Source organism: Schistocerca gregaria, chromosome 8 (assembly GCF_023897955.1).
Source record: "Schistocerca gregaria isolate iqSchGreg1 chromosome 8, iqSchGreg1.2, whole genome shotgun sequence".
In the NCBI taxonomy this organism is placed as follows: domain Eukaryota; kingdom Metazoa; phylum Arthropoda; class Insecta; order Orthoptera; family Acrididae; genus Schistocerca; species Schistocerca gregaria.
In genome coordinates this window covers 452678794-452703358 of record NC_064927.1, presented here as the reverse complement: position 1 = coordinate 452703358, position 24565 = coordinate 452678794, and the positions used below count along the sequence as shown (strand labels likewise).

The window sequence follows — 24565 nt, the reverse complement described above, 5'->3', positions numbered from 1 at the left end:
GTATTGCAGAAGTCACAGCAGTGTGCGGCTAGGCTTCACGCCGGAGATAGAACAGGTTTGGGCGACCTTATTGCGATGATGACAGACGCCTTGCCCAACCTCACTGTGCTTTTGTTAACTTCCAGGTCTCCGTAGACGTTCTGCAAGCGTCTACAAATCTCTGCGCTACTCTAGTTTTCCGCCAAAAGAAACTCAATGACAGCTCTCTGCTTGAAGCCCACCTCCGTTACAGACGCCATTTTGAAGGCTACGAAAGCCTGGGGTGACCAAATGCAATTGTTTAAAAAGGAGGACAGATTCAAAAAGGAGGACAAAGGAAGAAAAAAGAGGACACATCAAACGGGTCAACTGCAGATGAGGATACCACCCGTCAGCTTTGGACAAGTCACGTGACTGCCTGGAATTACCGGTAAAACCAATAGTTAACTGACCAATATAAAAATAATTAAAAACACTGACTGCGGTGACAGTGTGGCGTCAATTGTTTTTGTTATGTCACAAACAAGAAATTGTTTACAAAGCGAAAAACTTAAGACCATTCACCTTCCTTCATTCGACGCACCTCTACCAACATCTACAATTCAAGAAGCAGCTGATGAAATGTAAACTGCACTTTAACCTGCCGAATACATATAAATTGAATGACTATGAAACAATGAAATAAAACCATGACAGTTAATCTGTCGAGTTATTTCTTACCTTCATTGGCCACTGAGACGTACGTTCCAGTCCCACATATCTTACATTCCGCTTCAAATTCATTTCTCCCTTTCTTAAAGCCGGATATTTGCAGGAAAGGACATAAGAAAATGTACACTTTCGTTTAGGCATAGCCAAATATTTTACGTAACTCACTCGGTTAAAAATTCCACTCACAAATCACACGTGCATTACAGGAAGCCAAGCCAATACAAAGCGAAGATACGAAACGAAAATTTTAAATAATCGATATTTTCATTCGCTTTTTAGATCAACGATAACATCGACGATTCTTGTGGCACCTACTAACACCGCCTTCGTGCGTGTTTATCACGAAGACTGTGCCAATAGTTAAAGTATTTAAGAAAAGATCAATAGAACTTTGCGAAAAAGCCGGACACTGTAAAAATCAGCCCGGACACCGGGTAAAGAGCTAAAAAGGAGGACATGTCCGGATTAATCCGGACGTCTGGTCCCCCTTCGTATAGCACCGCCACCAATCGGAACTACAAGAAACTACAGAGGTTGGTTGACTCGGGAGGGGTCCAAATAACGTGGTCATCGGTTTCATTAGATTAGGGAATGATGGGGAAAGAAGTCGGCCGTTCCCTTGTAAAGGAACCGTCCCGGCATTTACCTCAAACGATTTAGGGAAATCACGGAAAACCTAAATCAGGATGGCCGGACGCGGCGCTAAACTGTAGAGGCTGAAGCGGGAATATTCCAACACGCACCACAACAAATTCCCCTTTTTTTTTCACCCGAAATTGATCGAGAAAAAATTTGTTGCATTACTTATAGAACGCCCCTCGTAGAACATGCTGAGTGTTCGTCGGTTACGAGCGTTCAGAGTGCATCCGTACGTAAATATGGAAAAGCTGCATCCGGTCACCAGAGCATTTTGCGTTGGTTTTGCCAGTTTTATGATACTGTTTGTCTGTGTAATGGGAAAATCACGGAGCGCCCGTGTGTCTCAGAAGAAATCGTGGAGCGCGTCAAAGTGAGAAATTTGTACCCAGTCGACAAAAACGAATCGTTGGTGCAACTCGTGAACTGGTCATTCCCCAGAAAACAATGTGGAATGTTTCGCAGTGGTGTCTGCATTTCAAACCGTACCGTTTGCAACTGTTACGGCACCTGACTTCAGTTGAATGTGCCCGCCGATAGGAACTCTGTACCAGAATGCAGCAAGCTAGGGAAGATGACGACGATTTCGCGGGGACATTAATATTCAGCGACGAGGCGACTTTTCATCTGTCGGGAAATGTGAACAGTCACAGTGTGAGAGTGCGGGTACTGAATGTCCGTACTTCCAAGTTGATATGAATGGGGCTCTCTAAAAAGTGAACGGCTTCAGTGTCGTATCCAAGACAAAAGTGTATGGTTCCGATTTCTTCATCGAGCACAAGGTGATTGGTCCTACGTAACTGGAAATGTTGCAGTTATGTTGTTGTCTCAACTGACTGCTGACTCCTCGAGTTTCAACTGGACGGGGCTCCACTTCACTGGAGCATAACTGTCCGCACCTCTGTCAACAGAGAACTGTCACGTCGCTGGATAGGCGCTCTGAACTGGTTGATGTTCCTCTGTTCTCATGGCTCTTCCAGGCCGCTACATCATATGTATGTGCTTTCCTCCTTTGAGGCCATGTTAAGGGCAAGTTTATGGACTCCCAGTGCCAAAAACTTAGCGAGAGTTACAGGAACGCATCAATGCAGCTGAGAGGAACATTACCGAGAACATGGTAGCGAACGTATGGGCGGAACTGGATTACCTTTTGGGTGTGTGCCGGGTATCCAAGGACGCACCCATTGAACTCACCTGGTGAGTGACGTGTCTTTTCATGGAACGCTCGTCTTTGTACGTCGTCTGCTTTTAAATAAACACTATTTTGAAGCTGACGAATAATTTAGGCTAACATGTATTACTGTAGCTGTTTTCTTTGTTTCATTGTCACGGAAAGCTAACTGATACATCTTTCCGCAGATCTGATCGATAATTTAACCTCTCCTACCCATCTATGGTGCGCAGTCTTGCATGTAAAAATAAATAAATAAATAAATAAAAATAAAAAATAAACGGAGTGGGTGGGTGTGGCATTGTGAATAGTCGTCTTCTGGAGCGGTATTTGGCGGAGTGGACCGTAACTATCAATGCGGCGTGACCGGTTCAAATGGCTCTGAGCACTATGGGACTCAACTTCTGAGGTCATTAGTCCCCTAGAACTTAGAACTAGTTAAACCTAACTAACCTAAGGACATCGCACACATCCATGCCCGAGGCAGGATTCGAACCTGCGACCGTAGCGGTCGCGCGGTTCCAGACTGCAGCGGCTAGAACCGCAAGGCCACTTCGGCCGGCAAACAGTGACCGGGTGGACGCGAGAATTTTCTCCGTGGGTCCATGAAGAAATGGCTGAGGAATCGGACAAGACAATGAACGAAACATAAGACGAAAATTGAATTTTCATGGAAACTACGTTACATACAAACGTGATACATTAAAACCAAGCACCATAAAAATCATATCTATGATGCGAGCTGATTGTATCTAAGCATGATTGTGCGTTAAGTATTAAGAAAGTTACAACTGTTTTTAATTATGAATATTATGCTGGACAATAGAAAATGACAACAATTACACAGTTGGAGCGATCACACCGCGTGAAGTATCAAATGAAAGTTGTCCACAACAGCAAACACAACAGCCCACTTTCCAAATCCTGATTGTATCTCAAAAGCTGCAGACAGTTCGATATAAGATCAATATGAAAATATGCCACAGCCATAAATGCTCGACAGGTCACACGTCGTATGAAGGAAACATGAGTTACCTGGTTCCTCCCATAATCATACCAAGTAATGACTACCAAAACGGTTAGCAAAACCAAGCTCTCAGAATCTTTTGATCAACACTTTGTGCAACTTGGGATAAAGAAAGACGGAGTTATCGTTGGAGAGTGACTCACCAGACTCACAGGTCGGGCAGAAGTGTGTGCAGAGACATGTTGTACTTACTTGGGTTAGTCTCTCCTGCCGGGGCGTGTTTACCACGTAGACGCTGTCGTTGACGATGAGTTTGAAGTCGTTTTCCATCAGCACTTCTATGGTGTTGGACGAGGCTATCCGGACGTCATCTGCGCAGATACAGAAAATATGCTGACTCATCTGTTCATCTACACAGAAAAATTAGCTATACTGAAGATTGGTGGTAGTTGCACCACCAGCAGCAGCATCATCATCAACATCAACAACACAGAGAGAGTAATGCACTGGAGCGAAAGTGGACCCCATGCTCAAATGGCTCTGAGCACTATGGGACTTAACATCTGAGGTCATCAGTCCCCTAGACTTAGAACTACTTAAACCAACAACCTAAGGACACCACATACATCCATGCCCGAAGCTGGATTCGAACTTGCGATCGTAGCAGCAACGCGGTTCCGGGCTGAAGAGCCTAGAACCGCTCGGCCACAACGGCCAGCTCGGATCCCATGTTCAGCATACCTGGTCTGGTTGGGCTCAGCCTCTGCGACACCATATCTGGTTTCGTCTTGGTGAGTGTAGTTGGAGCCTTAATAGCGCGACAGTGTTCAACTTTTCTGTGGTATAAATACTCTAAAAAAAACGACTCACCACGAAGGAATTATTCGAATGGGCCAAGATAAGTAGATGTGATGGTCATGTACAGAAAGACAGTTGATTACAAATTCAGAAAAAATTGGATGATTTAATCAAGAGAAAGAGCTCCACAAATTGAGCAAGTAAATAAGACTTTGGTCCTTGGATGTCCTCTGAGGGATATCATGCTAAATTTGGTCCAATTGGAGCGTAAAACCGTCAAAATCCCACGTTGGTTGAAGGGTGCTGCCCATCAAACTCCGAGCGTACTCAATTGGGAAGAGATTCGGCAACCTTGACGGCCAAGGTAGGGTTTGGCAAGCACGATGACAGTGGAAACTCTCGCCATGTGCGAGCGGGCTTGATCTTTTCCTGAAATGTGAAGTCCAGGACTGTTTGCCATGAGGGCCAACAAAAAGGGACGTAGAATAACGTCGACATACTGCTGTGCTGTAAGGATGCCTCGAATGACAACCAAAGGGGGTCTTTTATGAAAAGAATTTGCACGCAGGCCATCACTTCTGGCTGTCGTGCTATACGGCGGGCGACAGGCAGGTTGGTAACCGACAGCTGTTCGGGGCACCTCCGTACCTCTTCGTTGGTCATCAACGCTCAGTTTGAAGCAGGACTCATCACCGAAGACAACTTTACTCCAGTCAATGAGATTACAGGCTGAAGACGTATCTAGAGACGCCCCGGCCAGTGGTGGGATATTAACTTGGCTATCACCCACCATACACCCAACAGCCAGGAGTGATGGTCTGGGGAGCCACTCCTTCTTTTCATAGCACGAACCCTTTGGCTATCACCTGCGGTACCCTTACAGCACAGTGGTACATCGACGACATACCATGCCCGTTTTTCTTACAAGCCTTCCTGGGTTTATATTTCAGCAAGATCATGGGAGTCCGCACATGTCGAGAGTTTGTACAGCTTGTCATCGTGCTTGACAAAACCTGCCTTGGCCATCAAGGTCGCCGGATCGCTCCCCATCTGATAATGTTTGGAGCATTATGGGCAGCACCTTCCAACCATCTCGGAGTTTTGACGATTTGATGCGCCAGTTGGACAAAATTTGGCAAGATATCCCTCAGAAGAGCATCGAACAACTCTGTCAGTCAGTGCTAATCTCAATAACTGCTTGCGTATGAGCCAGAAGTGGACCAATGTGTTATCGACTTGCTCAATTTGTGAGCTCTTTCGCTTGAGTAAATCACTCAATTTTTCTCACAGTGTAATCTTTTGTTTGTTTGTAGGTACATGTACATCAGATCTCCCATTTGCCGTCCTATTTGGGCAATTCCTTCACAGTGCATGGTTTTTATTGTATTGGAGTGATAAGTTGTTGTTTATGGACAAAAATTGGTTTGGGTAACTAATGAAATTGGATACATTATCTTAGAAGCTACATTAAGGAAAGGCAAACTTACGTTTCTAGCATTTGTAGATTTAGAGAAAGCTTTTGACAATGTTGACTGGAATAATCTCTTTCAAATTCTGAAGGTGGCAGGGGTAAAATACAGGGAGCGAAAGGCTATTTACAATTTCTACAGAAACCAGATGGCAGTTATAAGAGTTGAGGGGCATGAAAGGGAAGCTGTGGTTGGTGAGGGAGTGAGACAGTGTTGTAGCCTATCCCCGATGTTATTCAATCTGTATGTTGAGCAAGCAGTAAAGGAAACAAAAGAAAAATTCGGAGTAGGTATTAAAATCCATGGAGAAGAAATAAAAACACTGAGGTTCGCCGATGACATTGTAATTCTGTCACAGACAGCAAAGGACTTGGAAGAGCAGTTGAATGGAATGCACAGTGTCTTGAAAGGAGGATATAAGATGAACATCAACAAAAGCAAGACGAGGATAATGGAATGTAGTCTAATTAAGTCGGGTGATGCTGAGGGAATTAGATTAGGAAATGAGATACTTCAAGTAGCAAAGGAGTTTTGCTATTTGGGGAGCAAAATAACTGATGATGGTCGAAGTAGAGAGGATATAAAATGTAGAATGGCAATGGCAAGGAAAGAGTTTCTGAAGAAGAGAAATTTGTTAACATCGAGTAGAGATTTAAGTGTCAGGAAGTTGTTTCTGAAAGTATTTGCGTGGACCATAGCCATGTGTGGAAGTGAAACATGGACGATAATTAGTTTGGACAAGAAGAGAATAGAAGCTTTCAAAATGTGATGCTACAGAAGAGTGCTGAAGATTAGATGGGTAGATCATATAACTAATGAGGAGGTATTGAATAGGATTGGGGAGAAGAGATGTTTGTGGCACAACTTGAATAGAAGAACGGATCGGTTGGTAGGTCATGTTCTGAGGCATCAAGGGATCACCAATTCAGAATTGGAGGGCAGCGTGGAGTGTAAAAATCGTAGAGGGAGGCCAAGAGTTGAATACACTAAACAGATTCAGAAGGATGTAGGTTGCAGTAGGTACTGGGAGATGAAGAAGCTTGCACAGGATAGAGTAGCATGGAGAGCTGCATCAAACGAGTCTCAGGACTGAAGACCACAACAACAACAACAACAACAAGCATAAATAAAAAACTGTCTCAAACAAATGTCATTTAGGTACCAGGGGACATTAACAAGCACGGTTGCCTCTCTTGTAACTTTGTTTCTTACGTAGATACGAAGAGCACTTCGTTTTTTTTAAAAAATGGAACCATGTATTGTTTTTTTGGTAATTTATTTCGTCTCCTCAAGGGCTCTTTAAAAATGTACCACAGAGCACCATTCACGAAAACATGATGTTATTAAAAACGTAAAATCAAAATGGGCTTGATTTGCCTGTGCTAGCAAACAGTGCATACACTCTGGGTAACATAACGTGCCGACCTGCTGGAGTCGACAGAAAGGAAATAGAAACAAGTAAAGTGCACACTGGTCATTCAGTCGAACGTCTTCAGCTGACAGTTTTTGCCAGTTCGATGTATGCCAATACAAAGAAGTGTAAGTAGGCTGTTTAGGTTTTTTTATTGGTAACGCCGCCGCCACGTAGCGCTCTGTATGAAAAATCACTGGCTGTGCTGTGCGCAGTCTGTGTTTAGTTTGCATTGTTGTCTGCCATTGTAGTGTTGAGCAGCGGCAGCTGGATGCTAACAGCGCGTAGCGTTGCGCAGTTGGAGGTGAGCCGCCAGCAGTGGTGGACGTGGGGAGAGAGATGGCGGAGTTTTGAAATTTGTAAGAATTGGTGTCATGAACTGATATATATATATATATATATATATATATATATATATATATATATATTATGACTATAAAGGTAAATACATTGTCTGTTCTGTATTAAAATCTTTCATTTGCTAACTATACCTATCAGTAGTTAGTGCCTTCAGTAGTTTGAATCTTTTATTTAGCTGGCAGTAGTGGCGCTCGCTGTATTGCAGTAGCTTGAGTAACGAAGATTTTTGTGAGGTAAGTGATTTGTGAAACGTATAGGTTAATGTTAATCAGGGCCATTCTTTCGTAGGGAATTTTGGAAGTCAGATTGCGTTGCGCTAAAAACTATTGTGTGTCAGTTTAAGCACAGTCTTGTATAAATTTTACAAAGGGGACGTTTCAGAAAGTACAAATGTTGCTCATCTATGGCGAAACTTAGTTAGAACAAGGGTAAACCACTGTTGCATCTTCTCTACGGATAATTGCCCTGTACTTATGGTGCAATTTGTACCAGGTGGTTATTGCTCGCTATTCTGTGTTGTAGTGTTTACTTATTTCCTCATTTGTTTTATTAAGTCTGTGTAATGCTAGAGTTAAAATAAAGAACTGTATTGCCAGCTTCTTGTGGTCCTACTGTCTGCCAAGTAGACCACAGGCCACTTGTAGCTGGCCATGGGCTGCTTTTAGGTGGGGCCACAGGCCGCTTGTAGCGTTCATTATGTTCAATGCACTTCCAAAGGCGACAAATCGAGGAATTTTGGGAGTTCCTCGCCTTGTTGTAAATTCTCTTTGCGTGATCCTCGAACCTCTCGAGCAAGAGTTTTTCTTCTGCTGCCTACTTTATAGGGAAGTTTCTTGGGACGTGGTATATCATTCCAAGTCTCTTGTTCTAGAGTCTCTCTGGTGAGATGGATCTTCACTGTCACTCCCCAGACAAGGCAACTGTGGTGTGCATACTGTAAGACCTTCGGTACACACACCATGAGATTATTTGACTAGTTGCTCTAACGAAGTAGTGTCAGCAACATGTCTCGTGATCTTATTGTGGCATGTTTATCTTCTGCCATTAGGTCAGACAATAGAAATGCTACTTGCATGCTTAGAGTAGCAGATTGGCTCTGAGCACTATGGGACTCAACTGCTGTGGTCATCAGTCCCCTAGAACTTAGAATTACTTAAACCTAACTAACCTAAGGACATCACACACATCCATGCCTGAGGCAGGATTCGAATCTGCGACCGTAGCAGTCGCACGGTTCCGGACTGCGCGCCTAGAACCGCGAGACCACCGAGGCCGGCTAGCAGATTGACGGAGACCAACTTTAATTAGAACTTGATTAATTTTCACACACATTTATTAAAATAATAAAAAGCATAGACATTACATAACTTGATTGTGGATGCTGTTTACAACTGACAATCTGAAGTTCCTTTGGTCTTGGTACATTAATCTTATTATCACATACCTCTGATATGTCTATTCATTTATCTTCATGGCTATGTACAGGAATATGGTAATCTTCTTACGTGCAGACTGAAACTTGACTATAGACTGTTACAGACTAATGCACTCTGGTGCAGACAAATGCAGGACTGTACACTCGTTATAATACCTCGTGCATTCAGGTATCACTGCGCACGTGTGATCCGCGAGCAGAAAATGTTCTACGTTAGCAGCAATCTCATTGGCTGCGTTACATATTAATACGTGGATCGGCTGAAGCAGAATTTGGTCCGTCTCTAAGGCAGCACCATCTCGTACTGCAGAGACGGAAGAGCGCTGCGCCTGCACTGTTGTGCTTAGCGGGGTGCACTCTAGTGGGAAAGATGTGTGCACGCTGACTACGCGGAACTATGTACACAACAGCAACCATAATCCATAATAGGTCGGATATAAGACCTATAAATATGGAGCCCACATCCAACAAGGAGAGCCAATGTTGCATTGATGAGCGTGTTGGTTGCCTTCTCGTGAATACCGTCGACATGATGCACCTAAAGTAGGTGGCAGTCAAATGTAACTCCACGATATTTCACCGTTGATGTCCACAATATCTGGGTTGAAGAGTAGAATGTTGTTGCTGTTTGGCGGACGCCTCATGGTCAGTAGCACTGCCTGGTTTTTGACGCCATTAAAGTCAATGTACCTGTCTGCTGCCCAACGTTCGAGACTGGTGCAGGCGTCTCCAGTCATAGTTGGATAGCTTCCAGCCACCGATTCCAGCAAATCTGCATAAATATATTTGGTGATCGGTGGCGATATAGGAGGGTCACTGGTATAGGCAATGTACAAAACGGGGCCCATAACACTACTGCGTGCACTTCTCTGGCTGCACATTCGCCATTGCTGCTCCTTGCAAGAAACGTTCTGGCATCAAGGTAATGTGTGAGCACTCCCACTAGCGATCCAGTCATTTCTTAAATCTACTGCTCGTACAAAAGCCCACGCTTCCAGTCACTGTCGAAAGCAAGGATGACATCTAATAAATCATGGCCGGCCGCGGTGGTCTCGCGGTTCTAGCTGCGCAGTCCGGAACCGTGCGACTGCTACGGTCCCAGGTTCGAATCCTGCCTCGGGCATGGATGTGTGTGATGTCCTTAGGTTAGTTAGGTTTACTTAGTTCTAAGTCCTAGGGGACTGATGACTTCAGATGTTAAGTCCCATAGTGCTCAGAGCCATTTGAACCATTTAATAAATCATGTCACGGAAATTTTTATAGTTGAAGGCGATCGTGACTTCTTCTACTATTAGTCACAGCTTACGTAATGTGACGGGTCTAGCCATAAAGCTAAGTTGTTCTTCAGGTAGGCCGTCTTCTTGGCTGAGATGACGATTGAGCCATAGCAAGGATACTATTACTCATTGTTGGCAGTAGGGTAATGGGCTGACAGTCTGATAGTTCTGCAGTGTTTTGCCTAATGCGGGAACCACGACATAACCGTTTATTTCCATGTTGTGTGGATTAGTTTCTGTCGAAGAAAGCTGGAAAAGGTGCAGCCGATGTATGCGATTGCTTCTGGGGGCAGTTCTTTGAGCATCTTAGTGTTGATTTAATCGTGTCCTGGAGCTTACTTGTTGGAAATTGCTTTCAGGCATCGCTGGACTTCGAATTCTGTTACGGACGCTTGTTCGTCATCTTCATCTCTTCCATCAGCAGCAAGGAAAAGTCAAAGACGCTCTTTCACGATTTGGACCTGGGTTTTGTTTATCAGTTCCAGCAGGAGTCAGAAGTTGGCTTCAAAAGCATCAGCCAGATAGTTAGCCTTGTCTTTAGGTTTTTTGAATCTGGCGGGCTGGGAGGATCAGTAGCGGCATTCTTGCTCATTGTGCGTTGAAGATACGGACAGCGTCCTAAGTTGGAACGTCTCCCTGCAGAGTCGAAACTTTTTCGGTCCTATGCATATTGTAATGTTCCCTTAAAGCGCTGAATGAGATCTACTGTGGCTTTAGTCTCTCGTTTGGTGAGGCGTCATTCCTTGGAGCACTGATTCTTCCTTCATATCATTTGGAAGATATCCGGTGAGAGTGCTCCTTGGCTGCTCCCTGTGCCCTTTTGGTACTACGACCTAGTAACTGCTTGCCTCATGACGTTCGTGTTCATGCCACTTGGTTGATCTTCATGATGAGCGTGACGTCGCTGTTGATTCCAGTTGGTCTCGACCATACTGACATTTCTTACGGTGGCGATGGGCTGAAGTTCTGCCGAAAGGACCATCGGTATGTGAGATGTGAGGGTATGATAACCTCTACTGAGACGAAACCTGATACTGGCTTAAAGATGACAATGTCCAAGACATCTGGTACACGTCGTTTCTGTGGGTGGATGTTGGTTTCTTGTAGACCTCACACCTGAGCTTTGGCTCTTTCGGTTGCTCGTAAGGGGGAGCAACCGCTCCATATGGTGATGCTGGGGCAGGAGGTTTGCATTCAGCTCACCAGCTACAATGCATTTTCCTCTGGGGCAAAGCAGGTTGTCGGGGTCTTCAGGTGCAAGATGTCCACATGGCAGCCTGCATATGGCGATGAATGTAGTTGTTACTTGTCAGGTCTCCACAGCAACTGCTGTGGCTCCTGCGTTAGTGAGAGATGGAGATGGGTGCTTAGCAGCGCTGTGTGGAATTCCAGACATCGGCAGCTTTTCTACCTCCTGGGATGAGGCGGATGTTCCGGTAGCACGTATAATTTGCGACATTTTCTCATGGTTTACAACGAGCTTCAGAGACAAGGTCGATATTATCGTCCTGCAAAAACTGGTGAAACGCATGCAGGTAGTAATAAATGCCGTTGGCATTCCGTGTAGAAATAGCGAAATCTTCTAATCCTGGCCATGGCGAAACTAGCAGAACTAGCACTCCTGGAAGAAAGGATATTGCGGAGACGTGGCTTAGCCACAGCCAGAGGTATGTTTCCAGAATGAGATTTTCACTCTGCAACGGAGTGTGCGCTGATATGAAAGTTCCTGGCAGATTAAAACTATGTGCTGGAACGAGACTCGACCTCGGGACCTTTGCCTTTCGCGGGCAAGTGGTCTACCGTCTGCAACTTCCGCAGAAGAGTTTCTGTGAAGTTTGGAAGGTAGGAGACGAGGTACTGGCAGAATTGAAGCTGTGAGGACGGGTAGTGAGTCTTGCTTGGTTAGCTCAGACGGTAGAGCAGATGCCTGCGAAAGGCAAAGTTACCGAGTTCGAGTCTCGGTCCGGCACACAGTTTTAATCTGCCAGGAAGTTTCAAACGGAAACTTTTTGATCTCCTCTTATAAAAGTATTTCGTGATTTACACAGTCAAATGTCTTTGACAGGTCAGTAAATATAAAATAAACGGGACACTGTGTAATCTACTAGGTCTACAACTTTGCTTCTGCCGTTTTTTCTCGAAGTCCGGGACTTTATTGTAAGAACTTCAAAAAAATTACCATTCATAGTACTGCCAATCGCTGGCCACTGATTTCTCCCATCTTTTGGATAGCATACGAATCCCGTGGCCGAAGAAATGGGGGTCTTTTGTGGGGATCCATGCATCGATTCCATTTTGCACTTGTTCATATGATCGGAAGTGCTGGTCAGCCAGACTGTATGCCACTGACTGAAAAAGGTGGTAGCCAGAGAGAGCAACGTATGGAGAATACGGCGGGAGGGATAGGAGTTCTCATTTCAACGTTTCCACGTATATTTTGACGGGTTTTGCGACGGCCGTTTGTGTTTCAGTGCTGCGCTCGAACGCATCAACTGCTTTCGACACTGATGTTCTGTGACTGTCTTCATCTGTTTCAGTAGCTGCGAAAGCGTTCTGTCTTACACCGGCATGCCGGTCTTCGACATCAAAATCACCGTTCTTCAGGCGTTAAAAACATTCTACGCACGTTTTTCCACTAATAGTTCCCTCACCATTGGTCTTACCAGCATTTTAAGAGCCACACCCGCAGATTTATTCATTCTAAAGCAGAAAATTAAAACGTCCCGCAAATGGCGAGAAATGGGTACGTAAGTTGACGTACTTAATCGAGAATATCCTTGCGATGCAATCACAAATCGACTTGGCGCTACTGCCGTCTACTGCAAAATGACGGAAGCAAAGTTGAAGACCTAATATATTTAAATTGTAAGTAGGCTGTTTAGGGTTTGTTTTTTTTATTGGTAACGCCACGTAGCGCTCTGTATGAAAATCACTGGCTGTGCTGTGTGCAGTCTGTGGCTGGTTTGCTTTGTTGTTTGCTATTGTAGTGTTGGGCAGCTGGAGGTGAGACGGCAGCAGTGGTGGATGTGGGGAGAGAGATGGCGGAGTTTTGAGAGTGGATGATCTGGATGTGTGTCCATCAGAGACGGTAAATTTGTAAGACTGGATGTCATGAACTGATATATGACTTTTGAACACTACTAAGGTAAATACACTGTTTGCTCTCCGTCAAAATCTTTCATTTGCTAACTATACCTATCAGTAGTTAGTGCCTTCAGTAGTTTGAATCTTTTATTTAGCTAGCAGTAGTGGCGCTCGCTGTATTGCAGTAGTTCGAGTGAGGAAGATTTTTGTGAGGTAAGTGATTTGTGAAAGGTGTAGGTTAATGTTAGTCAGGGCCATTCTTTTGTAGGGATTATTGAAAGTCAGATTGCGTTGCGCTAAAAATACTGTGTGTCAGTTCAGTGTTCATCAGAATAAGTAGAAAGAGAAATATCTGAGTACATTCAGTTTTGCTCAGCTGTAAGAAAATCGAATAACATAAGGGGCTTATCAGCACAGTAATTCATTAATTTTCCTAAGGGGACGTGTCATAAAATCTGTCAAGTGTCGTGAGAGTTAATAACTTAAGTGGAGATGGGAGACAGGCAGGAGGACAATGTTGAGTGCAGGGATGTGAACAGTGAATGCAAAGTGGAGGAAGGGTGGTTGGTATTTAAATGGAGAAGGGGCAGAGGGAGGAGAGAGAGAGAGAGAGAGAGAGAGAGAGAGAGAGAGAGAAGATATACCAAAGAGCGGATCGTTTTGTCACGGATTTGTTTAGCACACACCAGAGCACTGTGGTGACGCTACAAAAGAGGCGTACAGACGCAGAGGGAGGGAGGGAGGGAGGGAGGGAGGGAGGGAGGGAGAGAGAGAGAGAGAGAGAGAGAAGATATAATAAAGAGCGGATCGTTTTATCACAGATTTGTTTAGCACCACACGCTAGAGCACTGTGGTGACACTACAAAAGAGACGTACAGACGCAGAGAGAGAGAGAGAGAGAGAGAGAGAGAGAGAGAGAGAGAGAGAGAGAGAGAGAGAATATATAACAAAGGGCGGATCTTTTTGTCAGGGATTTGTTTAGCACATGCTAGAGCAGTATGGTGACGCTACAAAAGAGGCGTACAGACGCAGCAGGCTGGGTACTGACCGAGGCTGGAGACGGCGACGCGGTCGATGCCGTGGTCCTCGTGTCGCAGCATGGCCAGGAAGTCGCCCACCGTGTTGGAGACCGGTCGCAGCGTGAAGCGGCAGCGCTCGCGCCGCGACGGTAGCGGCACCGTCACCTGCGGTAGGCCGCGGTAATACTCCACCGTCACCTCGCCGCCGGCGCCCGCGCCGGCTGCAACACACAGCGCAGGGAGCGCAGCCAGTGGAGGCAGCTCGACTAGAGCGGGCACAAAATACCGACTGCTAGACAACCTTCCATTAGAAGTACTGACGGCCTTGGGACAGCCAGTCTTCACAAAACTCTACCATCTAGTGAGCAAGATGTATGAGACAGGCGAAATACCCTCAGGCTTCAAGAACAATATAATAATTCCAATCCCAAAGAAAGCAGGTGCTGACAGATGTGAAAATTACCGAACTATCAGTTTAATAAGTCACGGATACAAAATACTAATGCGAATTCTTTACAGACGAATGAAAAAACTGGTGGAAGCCGACGCCGGGGAAGATCAATTTGGATTCCGTAGAAATATTGGAACACGTGAGGCAATACTGACCCTACAACTCACCTTAGAAGCTAGAGTAAGGAGATGCAAACCTACGTTTCTAGCATTTGTAGACTTAGAGAAAGCTTTTGATAATGTTGACTGGAATACTCTCTCTCAAATTCTGAAGGTGGCAGGGGTAAAATACAGGGAGCGAAAGGCTATATACAATTTCTACAGAAACCAGATGGCAGTTATAAGGGTCGAGGGGCATGAAAGGGAAGCAGTGGTTGGGAAGGGAGTGAGACAGTGTTGTAGCCTATCCCCGATGTTATTCAATCTGTATGATGAGCAAGCAGTAAAGGAAACAAAAGAAAAATTCGGAGTAGGTATTAAAATCCATGGAGAAGAAATAAAAACTTTGAGGTTCACCGATGACATTGTAATTCTGTCACAGACAGCAAAGGACTTGGAAGAGCAGTTGAAGGGAATGGACAGTGTCATCAAAGGAGGGTATAAGATGAACATCAACAAAAGCAAAATGAGGATAATGGAATGTAGTCGAATTAAGTCGGGTGATGCTGAGGGAATTAGATTAGGAAATGAGATACTTCAAGTAGCAAAGGAGTTTTGCTATTTGGGGAGCAAAATAACTGATGATGGTCGAAGTAGAGAGGATATAAAATGTAGAATGGCAATGGCAGGAAAGCGTTTCTGAAGAAGAGAAATCTGTTAACATCGAGTATAGATTTAAGTGTCAGGAAGTCGTTTCTGAAAGTATTTGTGTGGACCATAGCCATGTGTGGAAGTGAAATATGGACGATAACTAGTTCGGACAAGAAGAGAATAGAAGCTTTCGAAATGTGGTGCTACAGAAGAATGCTGAAGATTAGATGGGTAGATCGTATAACTAATGAGGAGGTATTGAACAGGATTGGGGAGGAGATAAGTTTGTGGCTCAACTTGACTAGCAGAAAGGGTCGGTTGGTAGGACATGTTGTGGGGCATCAAGGGATCGCCAATTTAGTATTGGAGGGAAGCGTGGAGGGTAAAAATCATAGAGGGAGACCAAGAGATGAATACACTAAACACATACAGAAGGATGTAGGTTGCAGTAGGTACTGGGAGATGAAGAAGCTTGCACAGGATAGAGTAACATGGAGAGCTGCATCAAACAAGTCTGAGGACTGAAGAGCACAACAACAGTAGCACGGAAAGATCTCTCTGAGGAAGACAGTGACATCGACGACAACAGCAGCAGCTGTTCTGCGAGCTGAATAGTACGAGGGTCACTCCAAAAGAAATGCATACTATTTTTGTTAAAATAGAGATTTCATTCTGCAAGTGTGAAATTTTACAGTGTGTTGATACATCCTTCCCCCTTGTTTTCAAATTTAGTTTAACCTGTTCCCGTGAGTGGCACCGTCACAGCTTGTCTTCAAGATGGTTGCCACACTTCGTCAGAAGCAACGTGCTGTGAAAACGAGACAGTGGGAAACATCCACAAGAGGTTGAAAAAGGTGTATGGAGATGCTGCTGTAGATCGCAGTACAGTTAGTCGGTGCGCAAGAAGGTTGAGTAATGAAAGCAGGCACGGCAATATTGAGGATTGTCCTCGCCGTGGCAGGTCTCGTACTGCACACGCTGCAGACAATGTGCAGAGAGTTAACGAACTGGAGACTGCTGGCAGACGCATCACAGTGAACGAATTATCACGCTACGTTGTTTGCAGAATACTGAAAGTGTTGGCGTTAAAAAAGGTTTTTGACAGGTGGATTCCCAGGATGTTGACAGTGGCTCACAAAGAAACAAGAAAAACGGTATGCAGCGAACATTTGGAACAGTACGAGAATAGTGGAGATGAATTTCGAAGAATAGTGACACGTGATGAAACATGGCTCCATCACTGTTCACCAGAGACGAAGAGGCAATCAATGGAGTGGCATCATGCAAATTCATCCAAGGAAAAAAAAATTCAAAATCACATCTTCTGCTGAAAAAGTTATGGCTACGGTGTTTTTCGATTCCGAAGGACTCTTGCTTGTGGACATCATGCCAAGTGCAACCACCATAAATTCTGATGCATATGTGACAACACTGAAGACACTTCAAGCTTGACTGAGTCGTGTTCGACCACATCGGCAAAAGCAGGATGTTCTGCTGTTGCATGACAATGCATGGCCACATGTCAGACAAAAACCATGGAAGTGATCACAAAACTCGGATGGACAACACTGAAACACCCGCCTTACAGTTCTGACCTGGCTCCATGTGACTATCATCTCTTTGGGAAACTGAAAGACTCTCTTCGTGGAACAAGGTCTGAAGGTGATGACTCCCTTGTGCACGCTGCCGGTCCAGAATTTTACCCTATGGGTATACAGGCGCTGGTTCCAAGACGGCGAAAGCAGTTGAGAGGGATGGAAATTATGTGGAGAAATGAAAATATTGTTCCTAAAGGATGTATATACACACTGTAAAACGTTCAAACATGTAGAATAAAAGATGGATTTTTTTTAAAAAAATAGCGTGCATTTCTTTTGAAGTGACCCTCGTACATGTTTAACATACACTGTGTAACACCGAAAATGCAGGATGCTCGGCACCTGCTACTGATATGCATCTTTTTTCTGAATTTATGTAAGTATTTGTAATTTAAATGTTTTCTTTTAATAAGTAAGGGCATTGCTTCACTGTATGGGTACATTTAGGTAGAAGTCTGTTGACGTTTCATTGTATTTATCTTTGTTTTACTGTGAAACTTATAAGCTCTGGGGAAAAGTCAAAGGAATTGTTATTTGCATCGGCTAGCAACGATAATAGCAGTGCTTGTGAGTTGTAAAATCTTTGGGTAGGGGTTATCTTGCAGAGCGCGAGACTGGCTCCAGCGCTTGTAGTGGGCGGAAGTGTGTTAACGCTCTCGCCGTAGAGAGTACCATTTTCGTCGGCATCACGTACGAGCGCCGGCCAGATGTCTAGAGCAGGAGTACGGAAGAGACTGTATTAATTACGATTGCCCGTCCCTATAACTGGCCGTGGCTCCACAAGATGCCACCGTCTTCAACAACAGCGACAATTCCAGCAACACAGTTTCGTCGTCGGCTCCGAGTTTCGTCGTATGCACGGCACTGAAGTAAGACTGTTCAGTGGTAGAAAGTATTAACGGCTAACCCAGCAGCACCACTGAATGTGATTTGATTGATACGATTTGTTTAAATAATAATCAGTTAAACTCAGGGCGATTGTGTCCTCATTTCCCCCAGACATTGTTACCATGCAGGATCCTTTTTCCTTTCTTTTTCCTAACATGCTAACTGAGTGTCATAAGAAACAAACTGAATAGTTACAGCCAGTTTATTAATGAATAATTTCTCGTTTAAGAATTTTAGCCTCAGTCTACTTTCAATTAACTGTTGTACAACAGTGGTTTCAGCATATGACTAAAAGTAAAGCAATTTCTTTTTTCAAGTTTCAGAATCAATCACTGAAAAAAATTCAGATATAAAGAAATGCACAAATTAAGAGTGCAGAAGTTTTATTTATTTTACATATAGCTTGTAGCACATGGCTGTTTGGTTTGGTACGTATTCTAGTGTTTAATTCTGTTCAAGTCAGCAAAAAAAGAAAAGGACTCAGTTGTTCAGTCAATAATATGAAATCCAATTTGCAAAAACAACTAACGGCAAAGTAAAAAGCGTTGCTATTGTTCTAAATTTCTTTGATGACGTTATGCTGAGGTCACTTAAAGTCATTGTTCACGTAACGAAGTTCAGTACTAACATACAGTTTAATTGCATATTTTCCAATCATTACTCGATTGCCTTTTTTCAAAATTTAATGCCAAACATAACGTAAGAGTGACTTCCCAGTTTTCTTTATCATTACATACTCACTTAAAATTAGTGTAAAAAAAAGTGTCAACCTTTAGTTGCCACGTCAGTGTTTAATAATACATGTTTTTTTCCCATCATCTTGTACAGGATGTTGGGTGTAAATTGCCCTAGTGGGTTGGCGTCCGTTAATTACTTCCTTTTCGTTCATTAGTGTACCTTTTGAATTCATGATCAGTGGTACCTCTTTCTGTCCAGTGTTGTTTGTGAGTGTATGCACAAAATAACTTTCATTTCCCAAATTATAGCCCTGTTCGGTTTAATTACGTTTAATTTTAGTAGACTTTCCATCAGAAGGGTCGGTTGTACACTTTCCTCCTACTCATCGATAGCCTTATAGAATTAGAAAAAATCCATTAGGCGTTCACGCGGTCCATGGTCATATTTTATATCGCAAGCAGGATAGGCCGTTTAGAAACACGGAGGTTACAACTGCCGCAAAAAAATTAGTACACTTGGAAAGACGACGTCGATTTTGATCCAGTGACGGCAAATGCCACCTCTGTGATAGTAAGTGCACTGATAATGATTTCAAAGTCCCCACCCCCTACCCAAGAGATAACATAGTGGCATAGTTACCAGAGCGCTCATTGCTGTGCAAACATGTCAAGCAAGGAGGCAACTACGTCATTAACACGCACTCATGCTTCCTACAGCCAACTGAGCGAGTGTCATCATCAACAGTTATCTGCTATATTAGCACGTCCTTTGCCTCTCCATTTTCTTTGATCCATTGCTTCCTTGTTAAGGCTGCTGTATGTTGTACCGTCCATCATGTCATCCAGTATCTGCAATCTCTTCCTTCCTTGCTTCCTTTTCCCTTCTACATAACCTTCTAAAACTGTTTTTACCACTCCGCCGTTCTTTCTTAAAATATGCCCAATCCAATTTCTTTTTCTTCTCTTTATTACATCTAGTAACTGTTTTTTCTCTCCCACTCTTCTCAGTACCTCTTCATTTTTTACTCTGGCCATCCAACTTATTCTTTCCATCCTCCGCCATGTCCAGATCTATTGTTTCCATCCTCCGCCATGTCCAGATCTCAAAAACCTCCAGCCTTTCTATGTTTTTTTCCTCATAGTCCGTGTTTCACCGCCATATAGAAGAACACTCCATACAAGACATTGTATGAGTCTCTTTCTGAGTTCTCTGTCCAGACCGCTGCAGAAAATTCTCCTTTTCTTATAGAACGCCTCTTTTGCCATTACTATCCTTTTTTAAATTTCTGTGGTGCACTTCCAGTCGGTGTCTATCCTGCTTCCAAGATACTCAAAATTTTGCACCTGTTCTAGTATTTCGCCATTCAGCATAATTTTTTATTCCTTATTTCCTCCTAGTGCCAATACTTTTGTTTTATTTGTGTTAATTTTCATTCCATATTTTTATCCGTTAGTTGCAATGGTGTCCACCAAAACCTATAATTCTTTTTCCCCTGTGGCTAAAAGGACCATGTCATCAGCAAACCTCAAACACTCTACTCTTCTTCCTCCAATTTCTACTCCTTTGTCATCTAATGAGCATTGGTCAACCATATTTTCCAAGTAGAGGTTGAAAAGAGTAGGTAATAGACAGCACCCTTGACTTACTCCTTTTCCTAGTCTGATCCAGTTTGTACTTTCTCCTCTCACTTTAACTGAAACTTTTTGATTAAGATACAATGAGTTTATAAGTCTCCTGGTTTTCCAGTCCACTCTCTTTTCCCTCATTATAGTCGCCAGCTTGTCCCAAACCACATTGTCAAATGCCTTTCCTAGATCGATGAAGCACATATATAGGTCTCTTCCTTTTTCAATAAACCTTTCTCTCAAGATTCGTAGGAGCCCTGTTGCGTCTCTGGTGCCCTTTTCCGTCTAAAGCCGAACTGCTCCTCGCCAAGATTCTCCTCCATTACTTTTTCAAGTACTTTATTAATTATTCTTAACATCAGTTTGGCTGCATGTGAAATGAGGCTGACTGTCCTATGCTCGCTGCATTTCTTGGTTCCTTGTTTTTTCGGGAATGGAATCATTACTGTTGTCAGAAAGTCCTCAGGCCATTCACCACTGTCATATATTTTATTACATAACCTCAATAGCCGTGACTGCTACGGTCGCAGGTTCGAATCCTGCCTCGGGCATGGATGTGTGTGATGTCCTTAGGGTAGTTAGGTCTAAGTAGTTCTAAGTTCTAGGGTACTGATGACCACAGCAGTTAAGTCCCATAGTGCTCAGAGCCATTTGAACCGTAACCTCAATACTTCTCTTATTCCATCTTGGTTCAAGCATTTTAGTATTTCTCCCGGTATTGTATATGTACTACCGCTTTGCCATTTTTCATTGCAGCTATGGCAGACTTTACTTCTTCCATTATGATGGTTGGTCCTTTCTCGTCATCTCTTACACTGTTGTGCGATTCAAGCGAGTGTAAAAGAGGTCAAATCGTAGCTTCCAGAGTGGCGCGAAGATCCTTTTCGAGAACTGTCACACAAGTTGAACATGCTGCGTCATTGTGCAACAGTGCTGTCAGTGGTCACGTGAACATTGTGACCCTCGTACTCGAGGTTTCGGGCGTGCACGCAGCACAGACGCCCGTCACGTTCGTCGTCTCGTAGGAGCAACAGTGGCAGATCGCACAGCTACCACGGCTCAGATAAGAGGGCTTGTGAGCCCAGATGTGTCAACACAAGCTGTTACAAACCGGTTATTAGTAGTGGGACTATGTACAGTCGTGGAGAAAACGAGCGAGACCCCTCGCCTTTTCGTTATGCTGAGCCGCACAGCTTTAAAGTCTGCTATACAGCATAACAGGCAAGGCGACGAAGTGTTACCAACATACTATGCACAGACGTGAAATTGACAAACTATTCGAATTTTCTCAGACTGTTTTCAATCATGTGTTTGACTATGCTGGTTAGTGTGTTAAACACAACACGTAAGTATAAGATGTAAATGAAAGAAGAAACGCTAGTTAGTATGAACTGTACTAATAAAAATGAGTTTCAGTTTATCGAGACAGCATAACTGTTGTAGTAAGACAAAGTACCCCAGATGGTTACGAATTAGCAAAATATTATGCGTATTCGGCCGCGAAACGGTCTGTGTCAACGTTCAGACCAGTCATACTGGAATACCGTTGCTGACCTACCATGAAAACGTGCCAATTTAGCAATGCATGAAGATTCATAACGAAATTTAGTCAAAAATCATTCAGTGCCACATGTAAGTCAATTCAGTTACTGACAGAAGCGGAAAAAATAATCAGGAAGAAGTATGAAATTCTGCAAGATCTTCATATTTACATCGACAGGACGCCGGTACAGAATAAAGGTACCAATAAAACGTATTGGGGGCGCGATAATTTCTTAAAATTGCTTTACTACCTCCACCGAGATTAGAACCGAAAAAAACCAGACCTCCCTTGCAGTAGCAAACACCTTTCCAGACAACCCTGGCAAACTGCCCTCTATTATTTCCCCAGACTTGAATAAGCTGGCAATTTCGCAGTGAAAATGGCAAAATAATCTGCAGTTTCCGTTGCACAGAGCTTTCTGGACTCAAAAACAAGAATTTTCTACCTTTGTGTCAGCGTTTATGTGACAATCATTCCGGATGTTTATCGAAATAACAAAATACAGTTATTAGCGAGTAAATTTAGTAGGATAATTCAGCACCACCCCAGGACATAAACGGCTACATAGCTGCCAAACGTATTCTACAATGTTTCGAATTCTCCATTAGACTCGCCACAGCCAGAAGACGTTCATTAGACGAAGCGTTTCTTAAGCTACCTGGCAATGGGAATGCTCGCACTTCTAAAACGCGCGGTATTAATACTGGTATCTGAATTACCACGTGTATAGGCAAACTGATTTTATTTGCATTCCTGTAAACGTGATTTGGATCGAAAGCATAGCAACGAGTAATATGCTGATGTGTCGACTGCAACTAGAGCATTTCCAATAAAGTGTCGGGGGTTATTTATGTGGCCCTGATCTTCAGTAACTGTCGTAGCTATTTTCGTTGTTAGCATTTCGTCACCTAAATCGGGAAAAATGGAATCCTACTAGTCTCACTTTCTTGACCATCTGTCCGTCTACCAAGCCCTTAAAACCCGTTTTGCTAATTCGTAACGATCTGGGGTACTTTGTCTTACTAAAACAGCTATGTTAGCTCAACAAGCTGACATTTATTTTTATTAGTACAGTTCATACGGTGTGGCCGTGCGGTTCTAGGCGCTTCAGTCTGGAACCGCGTGACCGCTACGGTCGCAGGTTCGAATCCTGCCTCGAGCATGGATGTGTGTGATGTCCTTAGGTTAGTTAGGTTTAAGTAGTTCAAAGTTCTATGGGACTGATGACCTAAGATGTTAAGTCCCACAGTGCTCAGAGCCACTTGAACAGTTCATACTAATTAGAGTTTCTTCTTTCATTTATATCTTCTATTTACGTATTGTGTTTAACACACTAATCAGCATTAATATAGTCATACATATGATTGAAAACAGTGTCAGAAAATTCGGATAGTTTGTCAATTTCACAGCTGTGCATTGTATGTTGGTAGCACTTCGTCGCCTTGCCTGTTATGCTGTGTAGCAGACTTTAAAGCTGTGCAGCTCAGCATAACGAAAAGGCGAGGGGTCTCGCTCGTTTTGTCCACGACTGTACATGCACATCTCTAGCTCGTCTTCCACTCACGTCACAGCACTGAGGTGCACGGTTCGACTGGAGCTACCAGCAGGTCACTCGAAGGATGGAATGGTGAGCCGTGATCTTCAGCGAAGACAGGAGATTCAGCCTGCGTGTAAGTGATGACCGTTTTCGCATATGATGTAGACCTAGTGCATTCATCCAAGACACACTAGCTCCATGCAAGGCTTTATAGTTTTGACTTGCAATAAGCTAGAAATCTTTTTCACCTTTGGTGTTTCTGGAGATAACGCTAACCAGCCCTCAGTATGTCCAGAACGTTGTCAGACCTGTTCTCGTGCCGTTCTTGCAACAGGAAGGTGGTGTATTGTTCCAACAGGATAATGCTCGACCACGCACTGCCCATGAACCTCAACGTGCAGCAATATCACTCGCCGGCACGACCTCTAGGCTTGTCTCCAGTTGAGTAAGAGTGGGATATGATGGGACGAGAAGTGACTCGTGCAACTCGTCTCCCAACAACTCGTACAGAGCTGTGTGAACAGGTCGAGCGGGCCTGGCATAACATATCCCAGGGCAGTATTCATCGTCTGTACAATCGGCTGGATGTCGGAGTCAGTGCCTGCCTTGCCGCTCATGGACACTACATCGTGCACCAATACGGTTATTGCAGCATGGGTAGGTACCTGGAACCTCATAACCGTTTGTGCTACTGACCTGTAAATGTAGCCATCTCATGTAATTTGTGGTGTCACCGCCAGACACCACACTTGCTAGGTGGTAGCCTTTAAATCGGCCGCGGTCCGTTAGTATACGTCGGACCCGCGTGTCGCCATTATCAGTGATCGCAGAACGAGAGCCACCACAAGGCAGGTCTAGTCTAGTCTAGACAGACTCCCTAGCACTCGCCTAAGTTGTACAGCCGACTTTGCTGGCGATGGTTCACTGACTATATACGTTCTCATTTTCAGAGATGACAGTTTAGCATAGCCTTCAGCTACGTCATTTGCTACAGCCTAGCATGGCGCCATATTGTGAATCATGTACCGTCAAGGGCGACGTTGATCATTAATGGATTAAAGTTATTTTCTGAATTCTCATTCCTTGTCATGTTCCAGACCTCACGCCAGTATAGTTCTTCCCTCCTCACGCCAGCCTGCGTGAGCTAAAACGCGTGCATTTCGGCCTGCACTCGTAACA

At 44.0% G+C, this 24565-nt stretch overlaps 1 protein-coding gene across 1 annotated transcript in view; it reads right to left on the bottom strand.

Moving 5' to 3' along the window:
- Positions 1-24565, bottom strand: part of LOC126285240 (calcium uniporter protein, mitochondrial) — a 244260-nt gene that overhangs the window by 60434 nt on the left and 159261 nt on the right. Inside the window, exons 3-4 of the mRNA XM_049984537.1 lie at positions 14347-14538; positions 3717-3835 (exon numbers count right to left, since the gene is read on the bottom strand). Of these exons, the coding sequence (XP_049840494.1) occupies positions 3717-3835; positions 14347-14538 (311 nt within the window). The remainder of the gene's footprint in view (positions 1-3716; positions 3836-14346; positions 14539-24565) is intronic.